The sequence below is a fragment of the Trachurus japonicus genome, chromosome 21, assembly GCF_045865225.1.
Source record: "Trachurus japonicus isolate A0001 chromosome 21, Traja_1.0".
In the NCBI taxonomy this organism is placed as follows: domain Eukaryota; kingdom Metazoa; phylum Chordata; class Actinopteri; order Carangiformes; family Carangidae; genus Trachurus; species Trachurus japonicus.
The window spans coordinates 9,489,195-9,507,217 of record NC_140927.1 but is presented as its reverse complement, the minus strand read 5'-3'; the positions used below and the strand labels follow the sequence as shown (position 1 = coordinate 9,507,217).

At 39.5% G+C, this 18,023-nt stretch overlaps 1 protein-coding gene across 1 annotated transcript in view; it reads right to left on the bottom strand.

Moving 5' to 3' along the window:
- Nucleotides 1-273: 273 nt before the first annotated feature.
- The window catches only part of thsd7ba (thrombospondin, type I, domain containing 7Ba), a 214,034-nt gene continuing 196,284 nt past the window's right edge, over nt 274-18,023 (bottom strand). Inside the window, exons 17-24 of the mRNA XM_085764206.1 lie at nt 12,082-12,215; nt 11,208-11,361; nt 6,608-6,752; nt 5,153-5,268; nt 3,937-4,054; nt 2,090-2,235; nt 855-1,023; nt 274-290 (exon numbers count right to left, since the gene is read on the bottom strand). Coding sequence (XP_085620332.1) covers nt 274-290; nt 855-1,023; nt 2,090-2,235; nt 3,937-4,054; nt 5,153-5,268; nt 6,608-6,752; nt 11,208-11,361; nt 12,082-12,215 — 999 coding nt within the window. The remainder of the gene's footprint in view (nt 291-854; nt 1,024-2,089; nt 2,236-3,936; nt 4,055-5,152; nt 5,269-6,607; nt 6,753-11,207; nt 11,362-12,081; nt 12,216-18,023) is intronic.

The window sequence follows — 18,023 nt, the reverse complement described above, 5'->3', positions numbered from 1 at the left end:
GGACTTTCTCCCACCTCTGCATCATACTAAAGTAAGTTAGGGTAAACCCCGAAAAGTCATATACAGCCAATAGCAGTGAATAAACAATAAGTGTAATCAAAGCCATTCCTATTTAGATCTACTTTTGTTGAATTGTTACCATTGGAAAATCGATGTGTGCTTTGCCAATGTAGAATCCGCTACTGTAGCTGTTAATTGCATGGCTGTGATAGGCAGAGTGATTGCTCTCAGCAGTGTGATCTGTTAATTGTTTCAGTTAGTTAGGATGATTTTTCACACTTCATTTATCCCTGGGTTGTTACACAATGTAGTGTAAAAATCAATAGTGCTGTCCCGTAATTGATCGTGAAATCTGTCTCTCTCTTAGTCACACAGCGCTGACTTTAGATTCGTTTAGCTGCGGCATTAATAAAAGGATTGAACTTTCTTTTATCGAGGTGAACATGGTTTCTTTTTTTCCCCATTGTTCCTGAACGTATCGCCCAGATAATGTCGAGCTAAAAGGGTCATTAGTTAATCTATGAAATTCATTGATTTTGCAATAATTATTGAGCAGCGGGAAATGTCAGTTGGTTGCAAGAGAGAGGACACCGTATTGACAGAAACAAGCAAATGAGTTGGTCATTGATTTTTAAAGCAAGTGAACCAGACCAAATAATTATAGGTATTATGAATCCCAAATGATGAGATTAATGAATAACTCATGCAATTTTGTAATTTTTCTCCATTTGAGCTTATTATGATTTAATTATATTTCATGCAATTCCATTAACAGTAATGACTTATATAGTGTCTGTCAATATGAGTTGAAAAGCAGAGATTATCATACATGAATGTGTATGATGTAGTTTTACCTGGACAGGGAACAAAGCAGGGCTGCTCCATCTCCTGTTGAATATTTTGCCTCAGTTTGTCTCCACAAAGATCCTCGTCCACTATTTGAGGAGGCGACTCGGGCCAGTCACCCCAGTGGAGAGCACACGACAGGTTCCTTCTCCGAAGCCCCTCACCGCAATCTGCTCCCTAAAGACAGACACACACATCCGTTTCAGCTTGTTCAGATGTTTCATCACTACAGCACAAGACGAAAGAAAGTCCTGTAAGACAAATTTATTCAACTCAATTTGCGAAAAAATGTTGATCACATAGACTAATGACTCAGTAAATGAGATGTCAATGACTGAAACTGATACTTAATGACATTAGAGTTTCTAGAAAACGACTGAACTGGATTGTATGAAATCCAATATCACTATAACTGTAATTTAACAGTTCCCTTTTGAGTTACTGGCCATTAATTGTGCAGTTGGTGTTTCTCTGTCAGTGGATATCCACTTTGTTGGTAGCTCATGTACGTGTGAAGGTGGTGCAATTCATAGTTTCACCAATAGTGTTACTCTATGCATGTTGTGTGATGTATCAACAAAAACAAAGAAGAAGGCGACTGAAAGCTAGTGAACATGAGTAGAAAAAAATGCAGAATAAATTAAAAATAATGGCTTTTTATGAGAAAGGAGTTGCATTTCTATCCAACCTCAAGAAAACACACAGTGTGTAATATTTCCATTACTTTTGTTTGTTAAAAGAAAACTCCACAAGCCAATATAATCAGCATTTACAAAATATGCTTAATGCATCATGTGTCTAAAAAACATGTGAAATCCCCAAAACACGATTCCTTGATCATTTTAAAACCTGCATCATCTGAACATCTGTGAAAAAGTGTGTAATTTCTGTCAGGAAAATGCTTTGTGCCACTCATGCAGGTGTGTGCAAGCAGAGATGCAAATGAGAACTCGTGTAAACATTAATATATAATGATTGCTATGTTTGCGACCGACGTATGTTTGTATTGTATTGTTGTATTCTTGTTTTTATTGTCTGTCTTTTATGTACCTTTTGTCACTATGGACCTCTGGTTTGTGTCCTTAATAAAGTCTTTATTATTACTCTATAGCACAACCAGTGGTCAGAAGGGTTCCTTTGAGAAAAACTCACTTAAGTGTGATGTAAATCCAGCTTATTCATATATGAAAAATGTGATGCAGAGAAAAGTACTGATGGCAAACAATCAAACAAAATGACATACCTCTACAGTGCATGGGGACCAGTCACTCAGCAGCCACATATAACAAGGCCGTATGGGACATGGTTTGGTCTGTGTGGGCTGGTTGGGACAGGGACGACCCTCCTCATGAGCCTCCTGCAGAATTCTCCGTGTGCGCACAGTCAGACCTGCAGGACATCAAGGACAACACGCTGTCATGAGCAACAATGTACCAGAGGAGAGCTGAGTGCATTTGAAAGCTGCGAGCTGGATGTTGAAGCAGAGAGCTCCTTTTGCTTGCATGTGTAAGAAACTCAAAAATAGTGACATTGTTCCAAGCTACTGTGCAGAGCTAACAGGAGAGACTGATAAATAATAAAAACTGTGAATAAAGGACAAAAACACAGTGGGATTCATACACTAAACTACATGTGCATCTGGGTGAGACACATCAAGGCACCACTGCACAAATATAAGACCCTATAAAATAACAGTTAATAAAACAAATGGCTAAAAGAAATGGATCATTCATTTAGAAAAGGGGTCACGCCTTCTCTTTAGCCTGTGAAATATTTCCCTCATGACAAAGAGGAATTAGTGTAGCCGCACAATACATCTGTGTCACCACACTACTTTATGCTTAGATCTTACAGTTTTCATCACAAGTGCTTTGTTCAAGTGAGCCATTAATAATGTGTGACAGGAAATGTTTGGTACTGTAAATGGCAACAGTAACAAGAAGTGGCCACATAGTGGGTTTGGTATGTTGCAGAGCAGCTTAGTGTCTAGTTCCCGTGAGGCTTAGCGAAGACATCAGCCATCAGCTTAAGACAGACATTTTGTGTGTGTGTGTGTGTATGTGTGTGTGTGTGTGTGTTATGCCAGGGGAGATGCTGAGCTCTATGGGCCCCAGGCAGACACAGCAGACTTTCAGCGCTGCCATCTCAAAAATCAAACCAAAAACATTAACACTCCCTTGGCATCCTGACAAAACAAGATCCCTGCTTCATCTGACACAGATACCATGCAAATCCCTCATCAGGCCTGACAGATGTGTTTCACAAAGTGTGAGAATGAACTGAGAGAGTGGCAGCAGCCGAGCCACAGCGACAGAGCTGTGAGACAGAGACATAAGGAGAGAGTCTGGAGTTTAGTGCTACTGTGAGCTTACTGGAAGGAGGGGTTAATTGTGAAGAAACAGACAGCTGACGAGCTCCCGGCAAATTAATATTGATGAACTTAAGAAGATACAGTTGAGTCTCTCTAATTAACAGAAAAACAAGCTTTCTCTCAGGGAGTTTGGCTTCATGAGGCCAAAGAAACAATATATGCATTCAGGTTAACTTCATTAACGTTTGTATATTGCATGAGGTTACACTCTGACTTTCTCTAAGTGATGACCGGCATGCCACAGGTTGGTGATTACTAATTGCAATTTTGAAATCATGCAGAGGTAGAGTATATATTTTATTTAGGCACACTAAATTATTTATGACATCTGTAAAGGTGAGCTCTACGAAATTTTGTTTAAATGAACCTGCGATTCTTGAAATGTAACCTCATAAAGCAAAGTTGCTTATGTTAATAAAAAAAACTCAGCTTCATACAGAATGATAATGAAGGATGGGGAATATTAATATATACATTATTGAAAAAAAGGAAAAAAAAGAAAAAAGGCAGCACACAGTTTCCCTGTATAATAAGGCTTTGGATTACACATACTTGTAAATATTTTAATGCATTTAAATGTATTCATGCACAATTCAACATCTTGGAGAAAGCCTGAGCAGACGGAATAATGAGGCGCTGCACATGTGGTCGAGTGTGTCTGTTCATCAGGTTGGTGTTCCCGTTGGTTTAAGTTCAGTGTGTTTGCTCACAGGGTTTACCTTGGCTACCGCAGGTGTGCGAGCACTCCGCCCACGGCGACCAATCAGAGAGTAAACAGCTGACAGGACAGTCAACCGTGCAGCTTTGTGACAGCTCCCACTTGTTGATCAGGCCGAACTGTAGAAAACATGAGCAGTGCTGTGAGGAGGGCTAACTAATTATTTCCACTAACAAGGAGGAGGAAGCGCCCACATTTCCATATTGTAAATAAGCAGCAGTTCATCGCAGGACAGTGATGCAGCAATTTTACCATTAAACCTGCTTTCAAATGTTATTGAGCTATAATTGCACATTTTCTTTATATTTATTTGAGGCAAACATATTGTTAAAAAACAATATTCCAAACACTGTGGCGACAGCATCACAGCCTTCATCTCAATAAAGCTCCCTTCACTCACTGTAATATGATTCTGGATATAACAGATGTTAACTGCAGGTTGTAGAACAAGATTAATATCCAGTTTGCCACACACCAATGAGAAACGTCGCACCTACTGATACTGAATTTACAATAACTTGCAGCATCTTTAACAGCACCAATATCTGTGCACATAAAAAGGAAGGAAGAAGGAGCTACAACTGTGTGTTGCTTGAAAATTGTGCAGAAATTGTGTTTGGCTTGATGGCAAACTGCTTAAAGTAACACAAGGGAGTGAGATTACATCCAACATTTTCACTTAAATTGGGCAACTTGGCTTTCAATAAGGCATGAGCCAATGGGAACAAAAAAGATCCGGAGAACTGTGGCATCAATCAATACTTCATACTTCAAAATGTTCTCAGAACAGTTTAATCTTTGAGTGTAATATTTTATCCTTCCTGTAAAGAGATCCCTACTGTATAATTTGGCTCAAATCACTTCTCATTCATTCATTGTCATCTGGATTGGTTTAAATTTCTAAACATACAGCGAAGGAAAGGAATAACGTTGCATCAATTTTTTGTTTCAAACAGAAAATCCTGTTATTTTTTTATTCAAAGGTCACTCAGACTAAGTGCCTTTGCAGTGTTTTCTTTTTGCTGCACCACATGTGTGTACTGTATTGACATTGCCTGACATTTAAATCTCAATATCCCAAAATATTGGAAAAAAATATTTACACCATATCTGTGAGACTGTGAAAATGTGACTTTTTTTCTGCTATAATTGTGCAATTAAATTTTCAAACAGCGGGTTCCCATAATAAAGCAAAGGTGTTTCAGCACAGTGATTACCTGCTCACACGTCTGCAGGTTCATGATCTTGCCATCGCTGCGAATACAGTCCAGGAGACGCAGTCGTGATCCTTGACCACAGATGGCATTTTCACTCAGCTGGCACGTACTCCAGTCTGCAGTCCACGCACACACACACACAGAAAGACAGACAAAGCATGCGTACAGTACATTAGCCTGTTAGAGCGGCCATTTCAGAAATCAGCGTCTGTTTTATACAGCAACACTACGGCTGCTTAGACCTCACACTGCCACTTTACATAAAAATAAATATATAAATCTGACATTAATCTATCAGCTATCATCAGACATGGTAGGAGTCAAAGTGGATGTGACCTTTTATGTGGGAGTGGATCAGTTCTTTCAGGGAGCAAAGCTGCTGTTACCTCTGTGGTCGGAGCTGGGAACGATGTCACAGCTGAGTTGTTGTGACAAATTGAAAAGACAACCCTGTTAGCTATAGATGTTGGCACTATGAGCTAATACCAGGAGATAAAATCATAAATATAGTTTGCACATGAGAGCAACATAATGTGTCTGCACGTAAAAGTTGCATACTGATGGTAAGACTAATACAGTAAATGGCTAATAAACAGTGTTATAGATTTGGGTTGGAACTTGGAAAAAATCTGAACCCTGAGTTTTAATGGAATTCACCATGTACATGTAAACGGCTGTCCATAAAGTTGGAATAAAGTTGGAATAAAGTTGTTTTCATATACATTCCCCATTTTATTCCTATTGTAACGGTTAATTGTGGTTTAATTTTCACAGTAATATGTTTGGAAGAGAGTGATCAATAAAGTTATTTAAGTTTAGTTTAAGTTATGTAAAGTTTTTTGACTGTTTAAATACTCACTTTTCATTTATATAACTTGAGCAGTTTTTCTTTGTTTGTTGCCTAAGGGCAACATTGTGCAGTTAGACCACATTCACATAATTATAACAATAGTCAGTGTTTTAGCTTTACTATTCACTGATATTTATAGGAGACGGATGCAAGAACATTTTATGGGTGAAAAGAACATGGTGCAGTTAAGGTCAGTTCCTCAGACAGTGAGGATTGGGAGGTTGGAAAGTGGTTCAGGTTTAAGAGACTTTTTGGGAGGTCAGAGTTGTCACTCACAGAGTAACATGTGCGTGTTTGTGCATTTACTGTATAATTGAACACACAGGCTAACTCCTCTCACGTACGCACTGATACACAAGCGGATAATAAATAGTACAGTATTTTCCTTGCATTGCATGTACTAAAGAAGACCTCGGGGTTTCAGTAGCATCATAGTGCATATTCACCCTGAGGCAACAAAACCAATATAAAAATTCATAATATAGTGGGTTAAGACAGGAAAACTTTCTTGGTTCACATTCATTTCATTCGATATGTTCCCACTGGATGTAAACAATAGTCTGTCATCCACTTGTAGCTCGGACTGGCTGTACAGACGGTCCTACCTGAGACTCTGTGCTGGTAAGTGAAGCAGGTGCTGTTGGGGATGCAGGGCTCTGACTGGACCAGCTCTGGACAGACAGAGTCTTCTGAGGCCGGGGGGCGGAGGATGTGTCTACTCCTGTTTCGTGCTGTACCCTGGTCACACAGCTGTACGACAGTGACAGCACAAAAATGTCAAGGTTTAGTTTTAGAATAAAAGATGGGGTGACACCAACTGGAGTCCAAGTCTTTCAGCAAGAAATTGAGAGCGGCTTCCTGCATTCACATTTATGACCTACCTACAGTACCAACACATTATAATTACATTGGCTTGTGTTCATAACAGCAGCCTAAGGGAAGAATCAAGAAACCCTGCATTAATATGTGAGTAATGCTCTAATATTTTGCACCAACAAACTTAGTTTTAACAGTTCAATTAGTTCTGTTCATGTCTGATTAAAATCTTAAAATACTGACCTGATAAATAAAACAGGAACTCTGTATTGTGATAATTTTAATACATCAAATGTATTATTCATTGCTTTTGGAAAAAAAACACAACTGAGGACTGTGATTTCCAACCAAAACAACAAACCACCTTTTCAAACAACATATGTTACTGTAGATCGATCCAGACAATAGGAGACAAAGCCAAAACAAAAACAAGGATGAAGTGCAGCCCAGCATCCTCAGAGGCAATGTAATTCAATGAGTGGTATCTTAAGTACTGTAGGTGATCTAATGAGGGAGTGATGAGAAAGTTATCACCTTGACAAAACACAAGGTCTGCACACCAGAAGCAGCTCCAAAGTTATTCTTTATTACAGTATGTGCGGACCTTGCCATTTTACTGTATGCATTTTTTGTCTGGCACCGAGCTTTTAGATTTTGTGGAGGTGTGCACTGATTCTATAGTTCTGCAGTATCTGAGTTCTAAAGTTATCACCTTCAAAATTAATGAAACCTACTACTATCAAACCACATAGTTCGGAAACCTGGCTTCCAACACAATGTGCCAAACCTGATCCAACTTGTGTGGGGATGTAACTAACAGAATGACAGTTGTAGCTGCTGCTCTTTCACATCCGTATCTAGTTTTTAAAAAGATATTCCTATGACATAGAAGCACTTGTGGCCTTATACTAAGGATTTTATTACAGCCTCAAACCCGAATTTACATTTTGTCATTCTTATACAGTAGATGATTCATTTCAAGAGCATTGGCTTTTAAATTCACGGAAAAATATCTGCAGATTACCTTAAATAAACCTGAGAAAAAGTCAGCAAGGATTTTTTTAAATGCCAGTGAAGAACTGCTGTGGGTGTGCTAAAAATACCTTAAACGAGTAGTTGCTGCACCGATCAGATATTTTTAAAGCTATGGGGAGATTTTATCCTATTTGAAGGAAACATTTGAGAGGTAGCAAAGAAAAGAGTGAAAACGGTGTACAGAAACCATTTAAAATTGATGTTTTCTCCTAATACTGTTAACTTATATCAAAATTTGAATGTTGGTAATAAAGTGGGTGCTCATTGTGATTCAGCTAGTGAAGTCATGGGAGCCACAGATGCAGCTGAGTGAGGTTAGAGGCAACTTGATGTGATATGAGGCAACATTTGCACCGTGTCTAGCCACACTGAGCAAAGAGGAGGCTGTTTACATCATTATGCCTCCTCAACTAAAGCTCATCAACCTAACCCTCCATTTTCACAATATTATTTATAGTAGTCTATGACCTCTATATTGCAAACCTGGAGTAAACGGCCATGATTGCTGGCATTTTGTCTCTGTGCTACAGTGGCTTCGAAATAATAAACAAACTCTTATTCCTATTATTCATTTTTAAATTCTTCAATTATTCTCATTCAAATTTCATTAAATTGAATTAGCTGTAAAACCCATTTCTGCCACTTGAAAACAATCTCATGAGTATAATATTGTTTAATTGTTTTATTTCTTTGTTCCTCTATGGACCTACAGTAACCTGTGTCTTAAATAAATGATGTGGTAGTATCTCTTATTAATGAGGAAATTAATACTACCTGGGAGTAGCACCACAGACGTACCGTAGTATTTCTAAATAGTGTGCTTTTAGCTTCTGTTAACATTTTTGAAGTTGAACTGCATTAGTTTCAGTCTGACTCATTTTTAAGAGCAATGTATTAACGAGATGATGGAGCTATAGTGATACAAACGTGTATACGCATAGGTTTTGAGGCTTTGGAAAGAACTGTGACACTTGATTAAAATGAATTCAACATTGTTTGACACATGCTATATAGTTAGTGCTGCTGACTGTGTCCTATAAATGCTCCAGTTTAAGGCTGAATGTCTCCATAATCCTGCAAATTAGGTTGCCTGCGGGAGAAACATGAATTACGCGGCTGCAGGCAGCTGAAGACGAAAGCGATAGTAATTAGCAGATGAATTATTAGAAGGGTAACATTTACCAAATATCCACCAAAGGACAGAGGTGACATGATGAAAATTTTCACACCGCTCAAGTCACACTGAAAATGGAAATTGTGAGTAGAAAGTGGAGGACCTGTCAGCTCAGTCTCACAGGAAAAAAGATGAAGGTCTGTACTGAGCAGCATTTGCCCCTTTGCTCCTGACACATCTGGGCGTGCACCTCAGTCACTGTCACCTCCTAATGAGGCACCACTGTGCGAGCTTCATGAATCGGCTACACAGTCATTGTGCTTTTAATACTTTCACAACAGTCTCACAGTCGCCACACTTGCATTTGTATGTTACATACAACACAAGACCCTGTAATCTGCAGGCTCAATTGTACCTTCAGGGTGTTGGGAGATTAGTTCAGAAAGGAATTTTCTCACAATCTCAATGGATACCTATCCCGATAAAACACACTAAGTTTACAAAATCAATAAATTAAATCTGTTCATATGTAATTTGCAAGAGGAGCTACCAGTAAGTGCTAAAACATTGAGTGTGAAATCACAGCACAGTTCTGTTACACTACTTCACAGCTTCACTTGATCCGTCTCTCGCGCAGTAGCACACAGTTTTGGTAATTTATCTCAAATTGTGACCAGTTATACAATCCTGGTCTGAGTGACAAACTAATGCGTATTAACTGCAGAATACTGAAACAGACACATCAAAACATGTTGGGTGCAGGAACTCTACAAATACAATCTGAAATAATTGGACCCTCTGATGTTTGACCGGAGACCTTCACCCTTTACCCTTCACCCACAGGGAGCTGCACCCTCTGTTTCAAGACAGAGGCTGTTGACTCTCATCATAACCATTTGAGAATGTGCACCAAGATGTGCCAGAGGAAACAGATTAAAGAATAGACATGTCGTTGAATATAAATATGTTCCCCACTGTACCATATGTGCTGAAGTGTGTCAGGAGCAATTTAACTGTAGAAACAAATCATCTATATCCATTTTATATGGCTGTTACAGTTCAATTGGCTTTCAAGTTTACAGCTTTAAACACTGTTATATCTTCAAATGCATTAAATGGCTGATTTCTACTGATGTTTAGAGTTGTGCCAAAGCTTACATATTGAATGATTGAATAAAACAAAATGTCTGTGGAGAAACCTCAGATTAATTAAGCAATCTCTCTGTCTCTCTGCCCCAGACTGGTCCTTCTCTGACGTCAACACTCCAGTTCATTCAACTGTGACGTTTGACAGGAAGCCTATACCATGCCAACCTGACCACATAACCAGTAGCCTGTGGCTATAATCACTGAGGAGCATATTCTACATAGCTCTAGCCTGAGGGTTCACCTTCATTGGAGAACAAAGGTACATTCATGAACTCCATTTCACTTCACATGCATCGCAGTGGAAACTGTTATTTTCAGATCACACATTGCTGTGAAACATCTGGGTGCAGCACAGTTAGCCTACTAATAATGAACACCTGTTTTTAAATTTAATAATCAATTTGAGTTTGATGAACCATTATGCTTTAAATGGCAAATCTCAACACTTCACCAGTGTCCATCAAAACAGCTCGATTAGTGATTTTGTAACAGTATTGCAGCTCTTGATTGATTTCCTTCATAAATCTCTTTGTAACTAATCGAGGGCGGTGGGATATTATAAGAGTCATAAATGAAGCAGAGCTCAAACTGAAATTAGAATTTATTTGATTTATTTATTGCTGATTTAAAATTGTGTTTGTGCGGCTGTGAGGAGCAAAGGTTTGATATACAGTATTATTCCATCCAGTAAATTATGTGAAAGTGTTGTGAAGTGAATTTATACTACAGCCATTTAACTAAACCAATAAATTATTATTTGACAAGATGTAAAATGTAAAGGCTTATTTTTAAGTAATAAACCTCAAGTATTAGATAAAGAGGAAAAAACTACATATTCACTATAAAGTGTGTGTATTTGTGATAGAATCTCAAATATAGTGTATACACACTTAAGAACCTAAGGCATTTGACAAATGTGCGTCATTACTGATCACTTATCTAGCCATCTGTGCCTCCATCTTCTATTTAAATTCTGGTGATATGCTGTAGGTTGTGGACACGTTTTCAATAATATCAATAAATCAACCAGCTTGCTACTCAACAATCTGTCATCCAACCAAGAAAACATTCACACAGTTATTGCTTCTTACCGGGGAGCAGTTGCTCCAAGGTTCCCAGGGGGTCACAACACAGTCACTGGGGCAGGCCAGGAAGCAGACCTGGGCCCTGGGTGGCATTTCCTCCTGATCACACAGGCTGTCGTCCACGCTGCTGGCTTCCCCGCTCGCTCCCTTCCTCACACACCTGGCAGAACAGCAGATGCAGCTGTATAACTAGTCTCCAGGGCAACAGCTAACTCAGTCCATTTTGGAAGTTTCAAAACCTATTTCTAAGTTTTGAACTGAAAATAGATTTCGCTGTTTCTCTTCTCAGTTGAGAGTTTCTAGTTTCCTTTTTTATTAATATAGATTATATATTTATCCAAAAGGGTCTCTCTACTTTGTTCCAAGTGTGTTTTTTTTTGTTTTTTTTTAACATTTAGCTTTATAAAACTGAAACATGGGCTCAATTTGTGTCACAAAAGAAAAGGACAGTGTGGATGTTTGCTGCAAATAAGTCATGTTTTTTAATCTATTCTGAAGGTAAGGCATACAGTATGATTCATAAAACCAATCCAGTTGCATTTGATACAGTGACACAGTTTCCCTATTTGACATTTCCTGCTTCTGATTGTGCGCAATCAAATACCAGCAACCTGTACCTACCGGTACTGCCTGTAGAAAAGGTCAACACTTCACTCCTGTCCTCTGTGGCTATTACTACACCACTAAAAAGGTACTGCAAAACAACTCTAACAACACTCATTAGGATGCAGTACTTTGTTTTCACTGTTTGTTGTCACCTGGCATTGCAAATGTCCGGAGCAGTCTGAGTGCCAGCTACAGGACCATTGCCAGTCTACCTCTCCCAGTGTGTGTTGCAGTGCCAGACCAGCAGCCTGCCAAGCCGAACCGGCTCACTGACCTGATCTTGCGGCTTTGGACTCCCTCTCCGCAGGCTGGCAGGTCATCCACTGTGTTGATGGTGCAAATGGACCAGGGCTCCGTCCTCCACTGGAACTGGCTGCATTCACTGTGGCAAGGCACGGCCTCGTACACCTGTACACATGCATGAGTAAGCACACACATGAACAGACACACACATAGACAGAGGGAAGAGACATAATGATTATAGGAAGAAAGCAGTGGTGTATAGCCTAAAAGATAAAAAAAAGAACAAAACATTCAGACACTCTCTCACATGTACTTCATGAACATGTAACAGTTGCAGTGAATGGAGATCATATTAGGGAGTCTTTTGCCTTTCATATTACACTAATGAGGGGTCTCTAGGTAAAAACCTCTATTCATACGTTTCATTTGGCAAAGAAAACCTTTAGGTACGAATTCTCACTTTAATCTAAAGGGATAGTTCAACATTTTGGCAAATTAGCCCATTGCCATAATCCCTATAGTTTTAGGAGTAGGTTTGTTACCTTAAATTGTCGGTGCAAGCTATTTTTAGAACAGCTGCGAGCTGCTCAGAGCTACGCTACGGAGGTTCATGGGATTTCTTGGTTTCCCTAATCAAACTCATCAAATACACAATCCAACAACTCCAAAACGCTCTCGTGAACAAGTTGTGACCTGCATATTCACCACGCGATGAGATAATAACAGAACGTTACTAGACGGAGTTGTTTTCGTAGTAAATGCAGAGACTGCTTGCTGAAGAACTGGTGCCGATGGGTACAGCATCAGCGGTTTTGCATGTATTTACCTCGAAAACAACTCTGTCTCGTAACATCCCGTTATTATCTCATAGTGTGGTGAATGTGCAGGTTGTTGGATTGTGTATTTGATGAGTTTGATGAAGGAAACCAAATCCCAATAGCCTCCGTAGCATAGCTCTGAGCAGCTTGCGGTTCTGCTCCGCCGTTCTAAAAATAGCTTGCACTGACAGTTTAAGGTAACGAACCTACTCCTAAAACTATAGGGATTATGGCAATGGGCCAATTGTGTCAAAAATGTTAAAATGTTGAACTATCCCTTTAAAGCTATACTGTACATGTCTACTAGCAATTTTATGTGACTTCCAAAATGCTTCTCTGAAGTCTGTGTGTAGCAGAGCTACCACCACCACTTAAGAGAAGAAACATTTAGTGTAGAGATGCTGGAGATTAATATCAGGATGATGCCCCTCATATTTTCTACACTGAGAGTACGACAGGCTTAACAGTAATTGAAAGCACCGCGATAGATTGTCAACAGTGTACTTTACACCACAGAGAGGCTCTGAACTAACTGATGGCCACTTAACATACTACTGCAGGAGAGCAGGAGTAAACAAAGTGGTATTTTACTCACACTGAAATAAAACCTTTGCATGATATGGAGAGAACAGCATGGGGTGTGTAAAACAACAATGACCATGGCAAAAGGCTCTTCAGCTGAGGATGTAATTGGCTGGATATCGAGCCGATTCACCTCTCCCCACTCAACCAGCAAGTCTGGCATGTCTGTATAACCAAGGGAACAGCCAGTGCAATGCTCCTGTAAACACATGTTTACTCTCAATCCATGTAACAGTCTGCCACACTAAAAGGTATACTCCAGAGGACAATTTGTGGGAAAAGCTATGACAAGCTGTAATGGGTGTGGTGTGTGTGTTGTGTGTGTGTGTGTGAGCCGACGAGAGAGAGAGGGAAGAAGTGTTGAGTATTCCCTCCCCTACGGGCCACACAGATGCCAATTACACACCCTCATCATCTCCCATCTGTCCCCACAGATGCCCCTGCTGGGTAAACTGGCAGCTGCTCTGTTTGCCACTTTCTCCAGTGCTACGGTGAAAAACCCAGCTCCAATTTAACAGCTAATTTTTATCACCAGGACAAACGACTTTCAAGTCACTTTCCACAGTATACACACTATTTATTGTGTACTTGACACCATTTGTGAGTTGAGGAATCATTTGACCATAGCACTAACCAAGCTGTCAGATAGCTATTGTGTTATTTGTTGGCAAGGTAAAGCTGGTGCATTGCAACACAAAGAAAGAGCAGAAAATTACAGCATCTTCTCCTGAGTCCATCTATACAGTAGGTCATTTACAAGTGCTTATTGCAGAGGAGAGAGGTGGAAAGCAGTAGGTCATCAGTTAAAATCTGCTGCAACAGACTGGATCCTGTCATTGGTTAAATGTTATGCGGGCAGTCTTCTGCTCCTTTGTTCCCTGAGAGATACTTCTGATTTTTTTTTCTGTTTTGATAGGCAATACAAGAATGATATTACCAGGCTCAATTTCTGTGAGGACACTCTCAAAAGATTTACCGACTATTCACATTATAATGACAGCCCTCTGTAGAAGATGTCAGGCTGAGTTCCTACGGTTTAAAAGGAGATGGAATATTATCCAAATGCACTTCACATTAATTATTTCTATCCATGTAGCACACTCTCTAATCACGCTATTGTTCTTTCTCTCATCCAAAAGACCAAAGGGGTCACAGGGCTATGTGACTAGGACAGATCTGGCATGCAATTTCTCTTCATTAGCTAAAACAGAGTATATGTACAGAATGAACAGCACTGACCTGAGCCTGCGTGGATGTCCATATTAGCAGTGCATGACAAGCCAGAAGTGGGGCAGGGGAGAGAAGAACAATGATATGATCATTAGTTTAGATTTTGCCTGCAGTGACAGAGATATATATTTTTTCTTTAATTTGATTTAAGAATACTGCATTCTGCTCTGTGCTTCATTAATGAGGCTAAAGGATGATTAAGTACTTCATCATTTATCGTGAATCCAGCGTTCCTGGATATTTCGCCAAACTGAATGATTCATAGCACTGAGAGAGTTTTAAAGTGCTGCAGTTGGTTGCAACAGCTGTGCAAAGCCCAGAACTGCAGCTGAAGGCAACTCCCAGAAATTAATTTGCCTGGAGATGGTGAGAGGGAAGTCGGCGTGAATGAGCATTATGCTCAGTGATGCTGTGTGCTTTGTTTTTTAAACAAGGTTGGTAAAAGTAACTGTTATATTGTTGACAAATACCTATTTAGACTCCCCTGATTCTTCACAGTACGAATCAAATTAAATCCCCTGAGGCAAAACGGCACCAACACAGGGAATCCTAACTGAACATTTACTGAACACGCAATTTGCTTGTTTGAGACTAATTCTGTTTTATTTTGCTTTGTGCTGTGACAAATGGTCATAGCAACAACATTCATCTATGTATAGTCTGTAAATCCCTCTCTGTTGCATAATAGTCAGTTTTGCATCTTAATTCATTCATTCATGACTGCACATCTGAGTGGGATTAAAAGCCTAGGATCTCTGCAAACCCATCTTCATTTCTAGTTAGGAGGCAACAGATGGCGATCACCAAATTTTAAGTCTCAGGTTCGTTGCAGAAAAAACAGCGTGTTGGCTTTGCCTCATGCATGGCAAGGAATGTAAATGTCATCATTGTTATTTCTCTCTCATCTACTCTGTGCGATAATGCTTTAAACCAAAAAAAAAAAAACTACAAAAAAACATGATGTGACTTAATGAGAGCCTCATGCATATAAATGAATACTGTATGTTCCTTTGCAATGATCCACGTGCACACACACACACACACACACACACACACACACACACACACACACACACACACACACACACACACACTCATAGAAAAGATAAACACATTTCCACAAAGGACAGGCAGGCCCTCCTGCAGCGATGACAATTTATTGTAAACGGGGGGAAAATGGGGCAGGAAGCCTTAAAGAGGAGCACTCTCACATAAATCTCTCTAACTGTCATTGTGTGGCTACAACTTTAAATAGACCATGTTATTACTGTCAGTGGGCTCATGGATGACTTGGAAAACAATGGCTCATCTGAGAGACGCCGTGAGATCTATTCCCTTGTGATAGTGACCTCTCAAATACACTCATGAGATGATAAGTTGAAAATGTGCCACCTTGCAGTGTAATGCAGCTATTAGACTCACTGCCTCTCAGTGAGACATCCAGTTGTGTTGTTTTTTATTTTAATTTTAGAAAAGACGTACAATATACAAATTGAAACATTTGTTCTTTCTGAAAACTGAAATCTAAGTTACTGCAATTGATTTAGAGGAGGGGGGATCGTGTCACGAGAAGTAGGAAATGCATGATGGCTGTCCAAACAATCAACAAAATGACTAATAGGAACGTACGTAACCATTAATCTGAAATACATGTACTGTATCTATGCTCTCAAGTCCTATTAATAGCCTTCACACTTCCTCACTTGTGGTGTTCTACACAATAGCCTACTTGAGGTGTCAAAACATCTTCTCCTGTAGAGCTTGATGTAATTGAATGAATGAATGAATAAATGAATGAATATTTTATTTTCGTGTCGTGCCACAATTGTGGCCCATCCCGTATGGGATTACAAGACACACTTACTAAGAACATCAAAAACTAGACAATCCTTCCTGTTGGCATTACCCACCACACAAATGTACATACCACACATACATAAACAACTAAATACTACTAGCAACATTCATCTGTACAGTATATAGCTCTTCTTCTCATTGCTCATCTTTTTTAAATACGCAAATATATATAATATATATATAATATGCAAATATATCAAATTGAAAAAGACGCTTCAACTTCTCCACATCGTCCAACCACACAAATTCATTTTTTTGGGTCTACCTTACTAAACAGTCTTTGTCTGACATATTGTAGTCATAGAATGGACAGTATAACACAAAATGCATTTCATTCTCCACATCTTTGAGATCACGCAGGTGCAATTATTATTGCACCTGTAACAAAGCAACACACAGAGAGACCTTGTTCTGGCTGCACACATCTATAAACGATCCAGTCATGGTGAGAATCTATCTCCAGCGTAGTATTATTGTAAATCTTAAAATGTGCATTACATTGAATTTACAAGTTAAGCTGTACTTGCTCCATGTTGCCATTGTCAGAGAGCCCACACATGGCTTCAAGAGACACCAATATAACTGCTCTAAAATTAATTTCAGCCTTAGTTCTCACAACTGAGCTGGTCTCTCTCTCTCTCTCTCTCTCTACTGCAATTAGATGTCAATGACGTCAATGAGGGGGGGGGGGAAAGCCCTACAAGATTTATGTCTAACATCCTCCTTGGATCCACAGCTGTGTTGGCTCTGCTGCAGGGCAATAGCGTGACTTTCCATAATTACACAAATTATTTGGCCATCAAGTTCTATTTCTAGCTTCGAAATAATCTTTTCTCATTTACTTTGTAATCTATATAGCATACAGCTCAATAAGACAGGAATGCATTAGCAGAGATTTTTCACAAGCACTTAACCCTGAACCAGCTTTTAATAATAATAGTCAAAGGTCTTTTTCAGCCACTTAAAAAGATAGAATGGGCATCCCTATCATATCAGAGCCATTTTATCTCTGTCACAGTTCAAGTGAGTATGTACATGATCAGTTTTAACTTCACGGAAAAAAGCCTGCAGAGCGCAGAAAACACTAGTAAAGGCCATGTGGTTGCAGTCACAACACGACTATACGTATTTTTGGGGCTTTCATGCCTTTAATTGATATGATAGTCAGAGAGAGACAGGAAATGAGGAGACAGAGAGGGGAAATGACACACAGCAAAGGGCCACCGGGGATTCAAACCGGGGCTGGCTGCAGCGAGGACTATAGCCTCCTTTATATGGGGCGTGTAACGCCCGCCAATGTAATAATGCCCACAAACGTAATAAACCACAAACGTAATAAAAATATGCAGCTTTTAATGTAATAATCCTGCAAACGTAATACATTTTCCACAAACGTAATAGCCGCTGCCTACTACAAACGTAATACGCGATTTCCCACAAATGTAATAACTATTACGTTTGCAGAGATTTATTACATTTGTGGGGA